Raw genomic sequence first — 17,793 nt, forward strand, 5'->3', positions numbered from 1 at the left:
TGCACAGCAGGTGAGCAGCAGGCAAGTGAGCAAAGTTTCATCTGTATTTACAGCCACTCCCTCTCACTCTCCTCACCGTCTGAACTCCACTTCCTATCACATCAGCAACAGCAGCAGATTCTCATAGGAGCATGAACCCTCTCTGTTGACTGTGCATGTGAGGGATCTAGGTTGTGCACTCCTCATGAGAATCTAATGCCTGATGGTCTGAGGTGGAGCTGAGCTGATGATGCTAGCACCAGGGCGCAGATATAAATACAGATTAACATTTGCAGAGAGGTTTGACTGCTCAGAGACCATAATAAATCAGTTGTCTTCTATGAAACTGGTCCCTGGTGCTAAAAGGGTTGAGGACCACGGGTCTAGAAGCTGCACCTTTTGTGTACTCCAGAAAGAAATTGGAGGAAGGGGAGGCAGATGGCTGGAGTCCTCTAGCCAGGCAGAGAGGCAGGCTGGGAAGAGGGGCCACAGGAGGTCGTTTGGATGGGATGGTTGGCAAGTGCTGAACACATGACCTTTGGGTAAGAAGAGGCTGGCTGGGTGGGACAGGTCCATAGTCTTCACAGCTTCCAAGGCATGTTCACCTTGGTTTAGCTTCACTGCACCTCAGGGGGCCAGGATTACCGTCCTCTTTTCACAGACAGGGGCAGTGAGGCTCACAGAGTGGCTTCTTCTGCCCCAGGTGACTGCTGAGCTGAGGTGTTGAGCCTCGTCCCTGGGCCTGCATTCCTTGAGAGCCATCCCAGATCTGGGGGCAGTGGCACAAGAAGATTGTCCCAGTGTGTGATGTCCTGCACAGGCAGGAAGGTGTTGAAGACATTTATTTCTAACAGGGACTTGCCCAAGCTCTGGGCTTAGGAAGCTTCCGCCACCTTTATCTAGAAACAGTCTCTCTCAAGGCTCAGGAAGCTTCAAGGCCTGTCCCAGCCCAGGCTGCAGAGTCCAGGCCAGGGAGAGGCTGGGGGACAGATGACACCCCCAGAAGTCCTCAGGAGCTCCCTGCAGCTGGAGTGGACTCATGGTGGGTGGTGTATCTTCTCACATTCCCTGTCTCACCCTGGCCTGAGATGGGGGCGCTCCTGCAGCTGTTGAAGCTTGGGTGGGAGGAGAAAGGGAATCACATGGATGGGGATTGAAGGGCTGGGTGAAGGTCTCTCAGACACAGCACAGGGAAAACTGAGGCTTCACTGGCAGAGTGGAGTTAACCAAAGGGAGATCTTGCCAAACCTGCCCCTCCCTTCGTGGCTATGGTCATGGCCAGGCCCCTACACTCTCTTCCACCCCAGCACCCCCAATCCTTCTAAAACACTATTGTTTGGTCTCCCCGATCAAGACCCATCACTGGCTCCTGCAGGCAGCAGGACGTAGCCCAGGTCCTCAGCTGGGTATCTAGGCCCCCAGCTTCACCAGGCTGCGTGCAGCCCTCCTGTCCCAGGAGCCCCCACACCTCCCCACCTCCCTGCCTACCCCTTCCTGAATGCCCCTTCTCTCCCCTCCTAACCCTACCATGGGCCCCGCTTTCCCCTTCTTCTGGAAGACCCTTGGACATCCCCTGGACAGAACTCTGTCCCCTTGGACAGAACTCTGTCTGATTCTTGTGGAGACACTTGGCCTGAAAGCAAGGGGTGTCCCCTGCCTGCCCCATGTGCAATCCCAGATGCCAGCACCAGGGGGCAAAGATACCCGCTTGGAAGGAGGACAGGGGGTGGGCAGGGAGGAACAGGAAAGGAGTAACCGCCATGACTCCACACCCAGGGGACACCGGTGGGCTCAGCCCTGTCCACTCACCAAGTGTATATGAGCACAGCAAGAAGGGCAGTGAGAAGGATGGCGAGGAAGATGGACAGGATGGCAATGATGACAATGGTGCCTGGGCTCTGGGGCCCCCAGCCATCCTGGATCGCCTGGGCTGAGAGTGGTGCTGGGGGCCGCACAGGCAGGCAGGAAAAGAGATTTCATTAGACCCAAAAAGGGGACTCTGCCACATCCAGACCAGGAGGAAAGGAGTGGAGTGTGGCTGGAGGAGGGGCACCTGCGGATCCAGAATTGTCAAGGTGCTTCTGATTGACAGTCCAGCCTGTTCTAGCCCATTCCAGTTCTCAGTCCTCAGGAGCCTCCAGCCACTCCCCCCACCTTGGGCCCTGCCCCCACTGTTTGACCTGCACCTCTGGCTCCTACCTTGGAGCAGCTGGATCTCGCTGGACCACTCTGTCTCAGCCACAGGTCCTTTGTCATTCATCACTAAGAACTTCACCCTAAACAGAATACCCAATGTTGGGAGTAGGGGTCCCCCAGGTTCTGAAACCAACAGACCCTGGTGTCTATGGTCTGTTCCCTCCACTCCTAACAGAAGGGATTCTAGTCCAGGTGTGACATTTCCAACTGTGCGCCTTGGGTGCATCCCTCACCCTCTATGGGCCCTGATTTGGAAAATAGGGGGAGGGGATTAGATCTCCCAGCACGGAACACAAGTGAATCAAGCACTTAGTGAGGGGAGCCAGGGGCCGAGGCCAGTCACTGCCCAGCAAATGCTGTGTCTGGATGGAGAGACTCCACCTGAGTTGTCCAGATGGCCATGGGGACCATGGCTTGAAATTTGGGGTGGGGGGCTTCTGCTCAAGAAACATGGGATCATTTAGGTAGACCATCCCAGCCCCTACCCCCTCCTCATCCTTTCTTTAGAGCTAGGGTGGGAATCCAGGTGCCCTACCTGGGCCCCTGTGAACCTCCTGAGAGCTGCCCCAGGCTCAGGTTTGGGTGCAGGCAGAGCCACTCACCTGTAGGGGCCTGGGCCCGGCAGGGGGTAGTTGCAGCCCATGGTTGTTGGGGCACAGTGGGTGTTGTTGCCAACTCGGAGAACACTGAGCTGGCTGCTGGCCTGGCTGCCAGAGTAAAGTGCCCGGTAGGCCATCAGTGTGAGGTAGTAATGACTCCAGGAGAAGTTGGCAGGGACAGGGCTATCCTCTACACTCTGTGGGGCCTTAAAGTTTTGGGTGGCTGAGGGTGGCAACACAGTCAGACATGGGGCCACACGGGCAGGACCCCATCCCCACCTCACCAGGTCTGACCCCCTCCCTGATTGCCCCCAGCACCTGTTGCTCCTGTCGGGCCCGTCTGCCCATTTCATAGAAATAAAACCCAGGCCCGGCCCCAGAGGCACCCACCATTGCTGTAGGCCACTACCAGGTAGACGATGTCCTTGTCTGAGATTTTGGGGCCACTGAATAGGCCCCGTGGCTGCTCCAGTGCGAAGGTGGACTGGGTGAGCCTCCCCGCCAGGGTGGCTTCTGAGAGCTGGGGCACATAACTGATGTGCTCTGGGTGGGTAGAAGGGGCAGGACAAAGGGAAGAGGATGAACAAGGCAGCAAGTCCCAGCAGCTCTGATGCCCTCAGCCCAGTTTGAGGTGGGAGACACAGACCTCTCTTGCGAGCCTAGGTCTGACAGAAGAGTTAGGGATACTTCCTGGGAAGTCGGGTCAGGCATTATCAAGACATCTTCCTGGCAACTTTGTTGCATGGGTGGCCTGAGTCCAGCCCCTGGCCCTTCTCCTGGTAGACTGCTGGGGTAGGCACTATGGGAGGTCTGGGGTCTCTGACTGCTAGGCTGGACCCAAGGAAGGGCAGACATGGAGGCACGGGAGGCCCCGTGCCAGTGGCAGACACCTTCTCCTGAGCCTTTTGGGAGGCTGGACTCTGCTTCTGACATGTCCAGTGATCTTGAGCTTGAGTCCCGCCAGCCCCCTGACCTGGGTCAGATTGTTTTTTCTTTCTTTTCTTTTCTTTCTTTCTTTTTTTTTTTTTTTTGAGACAGAGTGCTATAGCATCAAGCCTAGGTCACGGCAACCTCAAACTCCTGCGGTCAAATGATCTTCTTGCCTCAGCCTCTGAAGTTTCTGGTACTACAGGCGCCTGCTGTGACACCTGACTAATTTTTCTATTTTTATTTTATTTTATTTATTTTTATTTTTTTGAGACAGAGTCTCACTTTATCGCCCTTGGGAGAGTGCCATGGCGTCATAGCTCACAGTAACCTCAAACTTTTTGGCTCAAGTGATTCTCTTGCCACAGCCTCCCAAGTAGCTGAGACTACAGGTGCCTGCCACAACGCCTGGCTATTTGTAGAGGCAGGTTCTTGCTCTTGGTCAGGCTGGTCTCGAACCTGTGAGCTCTGGCAATCCAATCCACCTCAGCCTCCAAGAGTGCTAGGATTACAAGCATGAGCCACCGCACCCAGCCTTAATTTTTCTATTTTTAACAGAGATGAGATCTTGCTCTCGCTCAAGGTGGTCTCAAACTCCTGAGCTCAAGCAAGCCTCTTGCCTCAGCATCCCAGGGTGCTAGAATTACAGGCATGAGGCACCGCACCCAGCCCAGATTGATTTGATTAATGAGAGGCTTGGAAGGGGTTCAGGAGATGATGCAGGAAGGTCCCCTGACTGAGACCTCAGGCTGGATACTATCCAAAGGGGTCTGTGGGCTCTGGGGCCACCTCCCACGCAAGCTCCAAAACATCTTCCCTTTCAAGACTGTGTCCCCATTCAGGTCCTCATAACCTTCCTTGGGAAAAGCTATAGGGCAGGGACAAGCAGCCTGGGGCCCTATGCCTGAGGGGACTCAGACCACCCACCTCCTCCTTGAGCCCCCTGAGGGAAAGAACAGGCCCACAGTGTCCATCTCTCTTGAGCCCTCAATGCTGGACTCTCCCCTTCAGTTTAGTACAATTCATTCCCATTGATTCAGCTCAACTCCAAAGGTTCAGGCTAGAACCTTCCTGGGGGAGTGGAGAGGTGGCTCCAGTCTGAGGGCCAGGGCACTCTGCATGCGGTAGGCACTTAATGTTTGGAAAGAGGAGTGGAGTGGCAGAGATGGGGTGGAGTGCTGCACCTCTCAGCCTGTCCAGTTTAAAAGCAGATGAGGGAACAATGCCTGCAGCCCCATCAGAGCTTCCTGGGCTGGCATTGACCTCCAGGACTTCTTTACGCCTCTCCTCAGGGAAAGAGGAAAGGGAAGGAGAGAGCCATGTGTGAAAATTGGGGATGAGAACTCCGAGGAAGAGAGGCAGCATTGTGGCCCCCTAGTCTTGAGGAAGAGCTGAGTGTGTCTGGTGGTAGTTTGTGGTGGGCTGTCTCTCCTGACCCACCCTGGACCTGGTCCCCAACCCTGAGCCAGCACCCATCTGCACTTACCCAGGCCCATCTGGGTCTGGACACAGGTCAGCAGTACCAACAGCGGCATGAGGAGCTGGGACTGTCCCCTGCTATGCCCCATGGCAAGGCCAAGCACCCAGCCGTCTGTCAGTCTGTCCTGTCCAAGGGTCTGTCTGAAGCGTCCGCTGCCCTGAAGGCTCTTCTGCCTAACTAGACTGGGGAAGCTGCTCCTGGCCTCTCCTGTTGCCCCTCCCAGGTGCCCCCTCCTTCCAAAGAACTGGTTGGACAGGTTTGGGGCAGAATCTGCAGGCCCCATAGACTCAGCATCACCCAGGGAGGGTCTGAACAGAACAATCAGTTGCAAGATGAGCCTGGACACTCCCACCCCCACCCTGGGAGGGCCTGGCCAGGGAGGGGCTGAGAAGGCAGAGGCTGCCCATGATGATCCTGTCACACCTTGTGGCATCTCTTCATCCGAACAGTCCCCAACCTGGCAACTGGAGCTCCTTGCAGCCCCATGGGGAAGGGAGTTTCCTCCACTTCCTAGCATGGACCGGGGCAGTGGGGCTGTCTCAGAGCACCCAGCTGCCAGGGCAGAGCTGGAGATTAGATCATACCCCATGTGTGGCCCTACTGTCCCCATGTGGCCTGGCCCAGGAGGGGGGTTCTCTACCTCATCTCTTCATCCTGCCCTCCCTCCTCCATCTGCAGACCCCACCAGGCAGGGCAATCCCTCCTGAAGACAGAAAGTTAACCAGACGGGCCCAGGGCAGTTGGGCAGAGTATGGCAACCACCTCGCATCTGTTTGCAGCACCTCCCCCCTCAGCCCAGCCCCCACACCTGGACAGAGCCACCCTTCTAAAACTCCAATCACACCAGGTGTCTTCTTTCTCCTGAAAACCCATAACTGTCATCATCCATGGCCCCCATTCCTGGGTGGAGAGGGGACTTCCCCTGTAGAGGACATATCTCAGTTCCCTGGAGATTAAGATGCCCACCCCAACTCACGAAAGAAAACCTTTTGGAGGGAACTTCTGTTATAAGTAGGACAGACTGGAAACTTCCAGTGCAGTAAGATAGAAAGAGGTCTGGGCTGTGCCTGTGGCTCAGTTGGTAGGGTGCTGGTCCCATATACCGAGGGTGGTGGGTTCGAACCTGACCCCGGCCAAACTGCAACAAAAAATAGCCAGGTATTGTGGCAGGCGCCTGTAGTCCCAGCTACTTGGGAGGCTGAGGCAAGAGAATCACCTAAGCCCAAGAGTTGGAGGTTGCTGTGAGCTGTGACACCACAGCACTCTAAAGAGGGTGATAAAGTTGAGACTCTGTCTCTAAAAAAATTAAATAAGATAGAAAGAGGTTGAAAATCACTGGTCATCGGGTACTTAAAGTTCAAGATCTTCCCAGTCAGCCTCCCTCTGTCCTTGTGGCTTCCTTCTTGGAGCGCCCAGTGTTCCCTCACACCTCTGAGGCTTTGCATGTGCTGTTTTCCTGCCTGGGATCACCTCCTTCCCAAGGAGAAAGGTCTTACTGCTACTTTGAAAGCTGTTAAAATATCTCCTCCTTTGCAAAATCTTCCCAGACAGTCCTCCCAGCCTCTTCCCTAACCCTTGAGTGACTCCCTTCTTTCTCGGTGTTGCTCTGGCCCTTTGTAGAGACCAGTGTCCTTCCTGCTGCTCATGGACCAGTCAGCCATGCACGCCTACCATCTTGGGGCCCCGTCTTCTCTGGGGCAGGTAGGAGGCAATTGCCTTAGTTTATTTAGGCTGCTGTAGCAAAATAGGCTAAGTGGCTTATAAATCACATGGAATAGGGGTGGTGCCTGTGGCTCAAAGGGGTAGGGTGCTGGCCCCATATGCCAGAGGTGGCGGGTTCAAACCCAGCTCTGGCCAAAAACTACTAAAAAAAAAAAAAAAAAAATCACATGGAATATTTTTTTCTCATAATTTTGAAGGCTGAGAAGTCTAAGATCAAGATACTGGAAGGTTTGGCATCATGATTTCTGGTTCATAGATAGCATCTTCTTGCTGTTTCCTCACATAGTAGAAAGCTCTCTTTGTTTGTAAGGGCACTAATCCCATTTGAGTCCTAAACACCTCCAAAAGATCCCCTGGTTCCCTTGGATCCCCAGGTTTAGGTTTCGGTGTATGAATTTGGGAGGATACACAAACATTCAGCCCCTGCTACTGACCATTGTTAGCTAATTTTCTTTCTTTGTGTTTTTGTTTTTTTTTTTTAATTTTCTTTCTTATAGGTCCCAGGGGCCCTGTCTCAATTCAAGCCTTGGATTAGTATAGAGAAAATCAGTGGGGTTTCCAGACCTGGGGGCTATTGTTCTTTGTAGGAATGGACCATCAACGCCTCCAGCCTGGCTTCAAACATCACATGACACATCATGACCTAGCTAGTTGTATAAATGATCAAGAGCCCTTCCCCATGGCAACAGTTCACAGTCCTCTTCTGGTTCACCAGTTCTCATCACCATGACAACACCCATCCCAGGCCAAGGGTGTGTCCTGCAGATAGCAACACCATCTTGCCATGTGACTGGGCTCTGTTGATCCCTCCCCACCTGATCCTCATCTACTATGACTTCTGGCCTCAGCCCTGTCTGTTTCCACCCTCAGCTCCCCTGGCTTGGGCCTCGTTAAAGTCGCCGATGGGTCTGGTCCCAGCATTCACTTTGGCTGAGCACCAACTCTCTCCTTTGTGGGGTCCTTTGTTTTAAAATTTCCAACAACTATGATCATTTTCTGGTTTGTATAATGCATTTATGCTCTATTTGATGGCCAGCCCACACACATAATTTTTTTCCCAAAATACTTGAGCTATGCCAACTGTTTATGACAGTGAACTCCAAAAATGTGAAATACTGTATTTGTATCAACACTGCATAATTACCCCACAGGTTTTTTGTGACTAACTCTTTACTCAGACATGCTAACAGAATGTTTTAGATTTTCCAAGTTTTATTTCGTTGGAGTTGTCGTTGTTTGGCAGGCCCAGGCTGGATTCGAACCCTCCAGCTCTGATGTATGTGGCTGGCACCTTAGCCGCTTGAGCTACAGGCCCCAAGCCGATTTTCCAAGTTTTAAAATTACTCTATTTCACCAGTGGTTGACTCAGCCTCAAGGGTCCTGGAGGCTAAAGCCAAGGCAGAGGCTCAAGAAGGCAGGCAAAGCCAGGGCAGGTGAGACCTGGGTGGATGGGTAAGCCCTGGCCAGAGGCCACCAGATGGCCTCTCATGATGCATGTGCTGCTTTGCACCTCTGCCTTTGCCATCTCTCTTGTAGGGGCCCTGGCTACCTTCCATACACAGCCAACTTTCTTTTTTTTTTTTTTAGACAGATTCTCACTATATTGCCTTCGGTAGAGTGCTGTGCCGTCACAGCTCACAGCAACGTCAAACCCTTGGGCTTAAGTGAGTCTCTTGCCTCAGCCTTCCAAATAACAGGGACTACAGGAACCCACTACAAAGCCCAGCTATTTTTTCTTGTTGTTGTAGTTGTCATTGCTGTTTAGCAGGTCCAGGCCAGGTTCAAACCCGCCAGTCCCAGTGTATGCGGCCAGCACTCTAACCATTGAGCTATGGGCGCCGAGCCAAAACACAGCCAACTTTCATCCTTCAGTTCTACCCTGGGAATTGGCACTACCAGAAATCACTCCCTACTTGGCATTTAAGTCCACGCCTTCAAATGCCCCCCCAGCACCCAGCAGGCACTCCCAGTTGATAACCAGTGTAATGTGCTTAATGTATTTACATCAAATTCACTCCCATGCACATCCAGCGTCCCTCCCTTCCTCCAGCTGAAAGCTCTCTGGGGACAGGAACTGGCCTTTACACTCTGGGGCTCCCCAGACCTCACATAGGGCCCTCCACAAAGTGAGTACTGCAGCTGCTAGCAGTTAGCCAGGGGTCTTCAGACACAGGTCACCTACAATCGTCACAGGACACACAGGTCAGACAGGTAGAATGGCTAGGTCAGACAGGTATCAGTGGCTAGGTAGCCTCTGATACAGTAGAGCTCCTTCATGTGGGCATAAGCTGGAAGGCAGAAGAGGGGGGACCTGAGTGTGAGGGAGTCTAACCCGGACCCATGGGCCAGGCAGGCCTTGGAAGGCTTTCTTTACATTTCCTCAGCTTTTTTTCTTTTCTTTTCTTTTTTTTTTTTTTTGAGACAAAGTCTCACTATGTGGCCCTCAGTAGAGTGATGTGCCTCAGTAGAGTGATGTGCCGTCACAGCTCACAGCAACCTCAAGCTCTTGGGCTTAGGCAATTCTCTTGCCTCAGCCTCCTAAGCAGCTGAGACTACAGGCACCCGCCACAATGCCCTGCAATTGTTTTGTTGCAGTTATCATTGTTTTAGCAGGCCCGGGCTGGGTTCGAACCTGCCAGCCTCAGTGTATGTGGCTGGCGCCCTACAGACTGAGCTACAGGTGCCGCCATTTCCTCAGCTTTTTATTACACAAATGATCATCCCTACAGTAAAGGTGAGAGACCAGTGCAAGGCACACCCACCAGTGCAGCTGCCACCCGGCTTTCACAATCATCAGCATTTTGCTAGATTTGCTCCCTATCCTCTCCTTCATATATACATATATACAGACAGCCCCAAGTTACGGACATCTGACTTACATACAACTCGCACTTACGAATGAAGGCTATTGTATTAATATGTAAACATACGTGTTCCAACTTACGTATAAATTCAAACCTACAGAACCTATCTGGTTCATAACCTGAGGACCACCTGTATAACAATTTCTCTCTCTGTGTATGTATGTACAGAGTTACGTACCACATAATGTTTCAGTCAACATCAGACCATTAGTCAACATACAATGCTGGAAATAGTGGAGCTGGAAAATTCCTCTTGCTTGGTGATTTGTGTTATAACTGCCTGCAGTGTTCGGTACAGTCTCATGCTGTACAGGGGGACATAGGCCAGACCAGATGGCCTAGGTATGCCAGGGGCTACTCCATTTAGGTTAGAGTGAGCACACCCTGTGATGCTCTAATTGATGACAAAATCGCTAACGATGCATTTCTTTTTTTTATTTAGAGACAGAGTCTCAAGCTGTCAGAGTGCTGTGGCGTCACAGCTCACAGCAACCTCCAACTCTTGGGCTTAAGCGATTCTCTTGGTTCAGCTTCCCAAGTAGCTGGGACTCCAGACGCCCGCTACAATGCCCAGCTATTTTTTTTTTGTTGTTGCAGTTTGGCGGGGCCTGGGTTCGAACCCACCACCCTTGGTATATGGGGCTAGCTCCCTACTCACTGAGCCACAGGCACCGCACATAACGATGCATTCCTAACAGATCCCTGTTGTTAAGCCACATGTGACTATATGTGTACACACACACACACACACACACACACACGTTTAATACACTTTTTTTCTTTCTCTCCCTCTTGAAAGGCAGTTGAAAGCAGACGCTGTGATATGGGAAGAACTTATTTTCCCCTTTGAAAGCACATTCTTCACCTGTAGTCCCAGCTACTCGGGAGGCTGAGGCAAGAGAATCGCTTAAGCCCAGGAGTTAGAGGTTGCTGTGAGCTGTGTGAGGCCACGGCACTCTACCAAGGGCGGTACAGTGAGACTCTGTCTCTACCAAAAAAATAAATAAATAAATAAATAAAAAGAAAGCACATTCTTGCTCATCGACTCATCACCTCTGTGGGTCCCCAGACGTGAGCATGGTGGCCATATGACTAATGTCATTACACACATTAGTCACACACAGAAAACTGGGCCCAATAGAGAAACTTCCCGCAGCCCCAGGGTAGGGTGGGGTCAGCGGCATAGCTGGGAATCAACCTCAGCGTCCCCTGAACCCCAGGCAGGACTCTCTCTTTTCCTTTTTTCTAATCTGTGTTTAATTTGGGGTCTGCAAGAACAAAGGATTCATTTTACTTCTGAGTTTGTGGTACATTTCTTTTTTTTTTATAACAAAAATTGTATTTACTTACAAGCATTCAGAATATCAATGAAACAGTTGCAACTTTTTCTTTTTTTTTTGAGACAGAGTCTCACTTTGTTGCCCTCGGTAGAGTGCCATGGTGTCATAACTCACAGCAACCTCAAACTCTTGGGCTCAAGTGATTCTCTTGCCTCAGCCTCCTGAGTAGCTGGGACTGCAGGTGCCTACCACAATGCCCCCCAGTTTTTAGAAATGGGGTCTGGCTCTGGCTCAGGTTGGTCTCGAACCTGTGAGCTCAGGCAATCTACCCGCCTCAGCTCCCAGAGTGCTAGAATTACAGGTGTGAGCCACCATGCCCGGCCCTGCAATTTTCTTTTTCTTTTCTTTTTTCTTTTTTTTGCAATTTATTCAGTTAACAGAACAATTATTTCATATAAACTGTATCAGAGACAACTGAAGATGAAAAAAACTACCATCTCCATATATCACTAATTCGTGCTGCGCACAAAGAACCTGCTTGAAATTTCCACGCCAGCTCCCCTCCCCTCAGCTAGTGAGTGCGCTAACGAGGAAGGAGGAGGGCACCCCAGGCGACAGCACTGTGGACGCCATTATCCTCTGCTTCTCTACTGCACCGACCTCGACGTCTTGCCTGTGTCCCATTGGTTTGCAGCCTATAGGCTACTTCAGCATTAGGGTGTCAGTTGTTGGTCCTGCCCAGAACATTTCAGTTCTGCTCTACGAAGAAATATAATAACCGATTGATGTGTCCCTTTAAATAAGAAAATGGAAACCAACAGCCAGAGGAAACCTTCCCCAACACTGAAACCAATGGTGAATTTGGTGAGCGTCCCGTAGAAGATATGGAAGAAGAACAAGCATTTAAAAGGTCTAGAAACACTGACGAGATGGTTGAATTACGCATTCTGCTTCAGAGCAAGAATGCTGGGGCAGTGATTGGAAAAGGAGGCAAGAATATTAAGGCTCTCCGTACTGACTACAATGCCAGAGTTCCAGTCCCAGACAGCAGTGGCCCCAAGTGCATATTGAGCATCAGTGCTGATATTGAAACAATTGGAGAAATTCTGAAGAAAATCATCCCTACCTTGGAAGAGGGCCTGCAGTTGCCATCACTCACTGCAACCAGCCAGCTCCGGCTCGAATCTGATGCTATGGAATGCTTAAATTACCAGCACTATAAAGGAAGTGACTTTGTGAGTTGAGACTGTTGATTCATCAGAGTCTGGCAGGAGGAATTATTGGGGTGAAAGGTGCTAAAATCAAAGAACTTCAAGAGAACACTCAAACAACAATCAAGCTGTTCCAGGAATGCTGTCCTCATTCCACTGACAGAGTCGTTCTTATTGGAGGAAAACCTGATAGGGTTGTAGAGTGCATAAAGATCATCTGAGTCTCCCATCAAAGGACGTGCACAGCCTTGTGATCCCAATTTTTATGATGAAGCATATGACTATGGTGGTTTTACAATGATGTTTGATGACCGCCATGGACGGCCCGTGGGATTCCCAAGGCAAGGAAGAGGTGGTTTTGACAGAATGCCTGCTGGTCAGGGTGGGCGTCCCATGCCTCCATCCAGAAGAGATTATGATGACATGAGCTCTTGTAGAGACCACCTCCCCCTCCACCTGGACAAGGAGGCCAGGGTGGTAGCAGAGCTTGGAATCTCCCTCTTCCTCCACCACCACCACCTAGAGGAGGAGATCTAATGGCCTATGACAGAAGAGGAAGACCTGGAGACCCTTACGATGGAATGGTTGGTTTCAGTGCCGATGAATCTTGGGATTCTGCAATAGATACATGGAGCCCATCAGAATGGCAGATGGCTTATGAACCACAGGGTGGCTCCGGATATGATTATTCCTATGCAGGGGGTCGTGGCTCATATGGTGATCTTGGTGGACCTACTATTACTACACAAGTAACTATTCCCAAAGATTTGGCTGGATCTATTACTGGCAAAGGTGGTCAGCGGATTAAACAAATCTGTCATGAGTCGGGAGCTTCCATCAAAATCGATGAGCCTTTAGAAGGATCCAAAGATCGGATCATTACCATTACAGGAACACAGGACCAGATACAGAATGCACAGTATTTACTGCAGAACAGTGTGAAGCAGTATTCTGGAAAGACTATTTCTAAGACTAGTGAAGAACTGAAGAAGTCCTGCATCTTTTTTTTTTTTTATCTGCTTCTGTTTAAAAAGCCAACATTCCTCTGCTTCACAGGTGTTCTGCATTTGAGGTGTAGTGAAATCTTTGCTGTTCACCAGATGTAATGTTTTAGTTCCTTACAAACAGGGTTGTGGGGGGGAGGATGTGCAAAAACTAACATTAAAATTTTGAAACAGCAGCAGAGTGAGTGAATTTTATTTTTTGTTCATTGTTGGTGGTTTAAAAAAGTTCCCCCCATGTAATAATTGTGAACACCTTGCTTTGTGGTCACTGTAACATTTGGGGGGTGGGACAGGGAGGAAAAGTAACAATAGTCCACATGTCCCTGGCATCTGTTCAGAGGAGTGTGCAGAATGTTATGCTCTCTTGTAAGAAACGTTTTATGATTTTTAAAATAAATTTAGTGAACCTAAAAAAATAATAATAATAAATAAATTTCCATGCCAATTTGCAGCTCCCATACTGTATCAGGCAAGGTTAGTAGTTACTGAAAATACTCACAGGCTAGCACTCTGGGAGGCCAATGCAGGTGGATCGCCTGAGCTCAAAGGTTTGACACCAGCCTGAGCAAAAAAAGCAGGACCCTCGTCTCTACTAAAAATAGAAAAACTGAGGCAAGAGGATCACTTCAGTCTGAGTTGGAGGTTGCTGTGAGCTATGATGCCACAGCACTTTACCCAGGGCGACAGCTGGAGACCCGGTCTCAAAAAAAAGAAAGAAAATACTCCCAGGACAGGGCTATCCAAAGACATATTCCATAGTTTTTTCTATACCAAAAAAACACTGTACAGTTTAAAAACAAATCTTAAACAGCCTTAAATTTCAACTTTTTTCTTTAAAAGGGGTGAGTTGTGTACATGGAGTATAAAAGAAGTTAAATGCTTTATAGACAAGAGGAAAAAAACTGCACTAGAACCAACATATTCATCATCTTCTTCTTCTTCCCCATTTTCTCCATCTTCCCTCTCTCCCTCCTTTTTCTTGCTATTTTCAGCTTTGGCGACTCCCTTTTTTGCCGCATAGGCTTTCGTTTAGCTCGGTGTGCAGCAATATCATTTTTGTACTTTTCCTTCGGCTTTGCACCCTTCTTTTCTTTTTTCTTTCTTTCTTTCTTTTTTTTTTTTTTTGAGACAGAGTCTCACTATGTCACTCTGAGTAGAGTGTCGTGGCATCACAGGTCACAGCAATCTCAAACTCTTGGGCTTAAGATATGGCAGAGGCAGACAAGGCCTGTTTCGGAAGAGAAATTAAGCCATTCTTTTACCTCAGTCTCCCAAGTAACTGGGACCATAGGCACCTGCCACAATGCCTGGCTATTTTTTTTTCTTTTCTTTTTTTTTTTTTTGTAGAGACAGAGTCTCACTTTATGGCCCTCGGTAGAGTGCCGTGGCGTCACATGGCTCACAGCAACCTCCAACTCCTGGGCTTAAGCGATTCTCTTGCCTCAGCCTCCCGAGCAGCTGGGACTACAGGCGCCCGCCACAACGCCCGGCTATTTTTTTCTTTTTTGTGGTTGTCACTCGCCAGCCCCGGTGTATGTGGCTGGTGCCCTACCCACTGAGCTACAGGCACTGAGCTGCACCTGTCTTTTCATCAGGCTGCTTGTCACCACAGCTCTGTTACTCCACGTCTCTCCCGGTTTTTCTGCAACATCACCAATGGATGGGCCACAGTATTCTCCTTTGGCCACAGTATTCTCCTTTGATTTTTGGGATGATACTCAGAACAGAACAAGAAAAAGGCCAAACGAGGCCTTGTGGGTGCATTGGGATCCTAGAACTTCTTTTTTGTTTCCCCTTTAGGAGGGACATAGGTTTTAATTTCTGTTCTGTAACAGGCCTTGTCTGCCTCTGCCATATCTTCAGATTTCCTTTCTCTTTAGCATGGTCTTCCACCTCTCTGAGCACTTCTTAGAAAACTCTGAGAAACTGACTGGATCATCTGCTGCTTCTTGTGTTCCTCTTGACAAGTGTGCACTAAAAGTGTATGTGGTGATATTTTGCCTCTCAACTTCTTAGGATTTCCTTTATCCATGTTTAGTTACTTTTGTTCAGTGAGGCAGAGTTGCCCAGGCCTGTCCACTCTCACTTGCCCTGGTGCGGTCTCTATGGAGCTCAATATACTGCAATGGCTGTGTCGGTGGCACATTTCTTGACTGTTCTGCACAAGCCCTCTTCCTCTCTCTGCACACACAAGGCCCTCCCTCTCTCTTTCTTTCCAATAGAGGCATCTCACTCTCATCCCCAGGCTGGAGTGCAGCAACATCATCATAGCTCACTGCAACCTCACACTCCTGAGCTCAAGCTGTCTTCTCACCTCAGCCCTTCTCCCTATTATTCCCCCATGTAGCTGGGACTATAAGCCTACACCACCACACTTAGCTAATTTTTTTATTTTATTTTTTTAACTTTTTGGAGATATGGAGTCTTTGCTAATTTTCCCAGGCTGGTCTTGAACCCCTGGCCTCAAGTGATTTTCCTGCTTCAGCTTCCTAAAGTGCTCCATGCCTAGCCAGCATTTATTTTGTTTTTTGTCTTCATCTCCATTTCCATCCCACTTGTACTCCCTCCTCCAGGGATCTACTCCTGCGGTTTGGTGTATGTGCTCGTATCAGTCACTTACAGCTGAGTAACAGATTACCTCAGAACTGGCAGCTTAAAATAATACACATTTGTCAACTCAATGTTTCCAAAAGTCACAAAGCTAGGGACAATTTAGTTGGGTTGTCTAGCTCAGGATATCTCAGAAAGTTGCAGTCAAATGGTCAGCGGGGGCTGCAGTCATCTGAAGGCTCACCTGGGGCTGGAGGGGCCATTTCTAGGATGGTTCACTCAAGTGGCCTTTGGCTGTCGGAGTGTCCATATGACATGACAGCTGGCTTTCTGCAGAGGGAGCGTTCCAAGAGAGAGAGCCATGGAAGCATCATGTCTTTTATGAGCCAGCCCCAGAAGCAACAAACCATCACTTTGTGGAATTCTATTGGTCACTCAGACCACAACCCTGTTCAATGTGGGAGGAGCCCATCCCAGGATGTGAATACAGGCAGTCCCCAAGTTACTAACATTGAACTTATGTATAACGTGCACTTACAAACAGAGGTTCTAACAGATAATAAGTAAATATATCTGTTCCAAGTTACATACAAATTCAACTTAAGAACAAACATCCAGGGACCTATCTTGTCCATAACTCTGGGGATGGCCTGTGCCAGGTGCTGGAGAACAGCAGGATCACATCAGACGCTGGTTGCTGAGGAGGCACAAGGCTAACGAACAGGCTGTTTTTCCTGAAAGCCCCTCAAAACAGAGGAAAGCAGGCAGGGGGGCCATCCCTATGCCCCCTCCTCAGGGGCCTGCAAGTGAATGAGGTAGGAAAAAACAGCTTGCACTGAGATGCTTCACTTGAGAAGCTAACACTCGGGCAGGCAGAGACTTTTGGACTCCAGATGGATACCTTAGATTAAGGAAGTTAGAAAAAGAAAGAACTTACTCTTGGCTGGGTGCAGTGGCTCACGCCTGTAATCCTAGCACTCTGGTAGGCCGAGGCAAGTAGATTGCTCCAACTCAGGAATTGGAGACCAGCCTGAGCAAGAGGGAGACCCGGTCTCCATCAAAATAGAAAAACTAGCTGGGCATTGTGGTGGGCGCCTGTAGTCCCAGCTACTCAGAAGGCTGAGGCAGGAGGATCACTTAAACCCAGGAGTTCGAGGTTGCTGTGAGATATGATGATGCCTTGGTGACAGAGTGAGACTACAAGGTGACAGAGTGAGACTCTGTCTGAAAAAAAAGAAAGAAAGAAAGAACTTGCTCTCCCCCATGCCTGCCTCCCATACAATACCTGGCTGTTTTAGAATTTTCCATACTTTATGTTTCTTTTTACTCAACCCTTACCCTCTGCTCTCTGTTCCTAGGGATAAAGGTCTTGCTGTTATCTTGTTTGCATTTTTTGCCAGCCTGTATTCATTGGGAGCATAATAAAAGGAGCCAGTGGGCGCTAGGGGCGGGAGTGCTGCACAATCTCGACCTGCTGTCAGCAGCAGAGGCTGCGTATGCTGCTCTAAGCTCTCAGGCTTTTATGCACTGAGACTGTGTGTAAGAGTCCTTTTATTCCCCAGCGCCAGCTCCCTTGCAGACCACCGTTCCAAGCTGGGGACCATGAGAACCTCAACAGGTTGCTATGGTCCTGGAAGATGTGTGTAGTCTTAAAAACTGGCAGGGTTGCTTGTGCCCTTTTGAGTTTTGTGCTACAGGCTTCATTCTGTTTTTTACTTTTTTCACCATGTAAACTCCATGGTGCTTTAATTGAATCAGCCGCTTCTCTGATAAAATTCCATAGTGAACATCCCCAACATACCATATATCCATACCCCAGGGATGGTCACACATCCCCTGTGCTACAGACAATCCTGCAGAAAGTGTCTCCAACACATGTCTCCTTAAGGACACATAGGAAGATTTCTCTACTTTTACCCAGGAGTAAGACAGCTGAGTGACCAGGCACATGCACTCATGATCTTACAAAATACTCCCAGCC

At 49.7% G+C, this 17,793-nt stretch overlaps 3 protein-coding genes and 1 pseudogene across 4 annotated transcripts in view; 3 read left to right on the top strand and 1 right to left on the bottom strand.

Annotated features, from left to right (window-relative positions):
• Positions 1 to 17,793, top strand: part of ORAI2 (ORAI calcium release-activated calcium modulator 2) — a 204,060-nt gene that overhangs the window by 90,411 nt on the left and 95,856 nt on the right. The gene's annotated exons all lie outside the window — the stretch shown is intronic.
• LRWD1 (leucine rich repeats and WD repeat domain containing 1) overlaps positions 1 to 17,793 on the top strand; it is a 92,765-nt gene that overhangs the window by 64,856 nt on the left and 10,116 nt on the right. The gene's annotated exons all lie outside the window — the stretch shown is intronic.
• UPK3BL2 (uroplakin 3B like 2) lies at positions 795 to 5,343 on the bottom strand. The gene is made up of 6 exons (XM_053557509.1): positions 5,188 to 5,343; positions 3,165 to 3,317; positions 2,778 to 2,997; positions 2,179 to 2,255; positions 1,789 to 1,921; positions 795 to 1,094 (listed from the first exon to the last, which is right to left on the bottom strand). The coding sequence occupies exons 1-6, from the start codon at positions 5,267 to 5,269 to the stop codon at positions 989 to 991; spliced, it is 771 nt and encodes a 256-aa protein (XP_053413484.1). The 5' UTR covers positions 5,270 to 5,343; the 3' UTR covers positions 795 to 988.
• On the top strand, positions 6,826 to 13,676 carry LOC128561993 (heterogeneous nuclear ribonucleoprotein K-like; annotated as a pseudogene). The gene is made up of 3 exons (XR_008373360.1): positions 6,826 to 6,882; positions 11,619 to 11,733; positions 11,852 to 13,676. The product of XR_008373360.1 is annotated as a heterogeneous nuclear ribonucleoprotein K-like (transcript).

Source organism: Nycticebus coucang, chromosome 12 (assembly GCF_027406575.1).
Source record: "Nycticebus coucang isolate mNycCou1 chromosome 12, mNycCou1.pri, whole genome shotgun sequence".
NCBI lineage: Eukaryota > Metazoa > Chordata > Mammalia > Primates > Lorisidae > Nycticebus > Nycticebus coucang.

Excerpts from the sequence above, each read along its gene's own strand:
- UPK3BL2 (XM_053557509.1), bottom strand. The coding sequence starts at position 5,269 with ATGGGGCATAGCAGGGGACAGTCCCAGCTCCTCATGCCGCTGTTGGTA. Across the intron at positions 3,318-5,187 it reads CCAGACCCAGATGGGCCTGG|AGCACATCAGTTATGTGCCC; the intron begins GTAAGTGCAGAT and ends CTACCCACCCAG. Across the intron at positions 2,256-2,777 it reads CCGGGCCCAGGCCCCTACAG|GGTGAAGTTCTTAGTGATGA; the intron begins GTGAGTGGCTCT and ends TATTCTGTTTAG.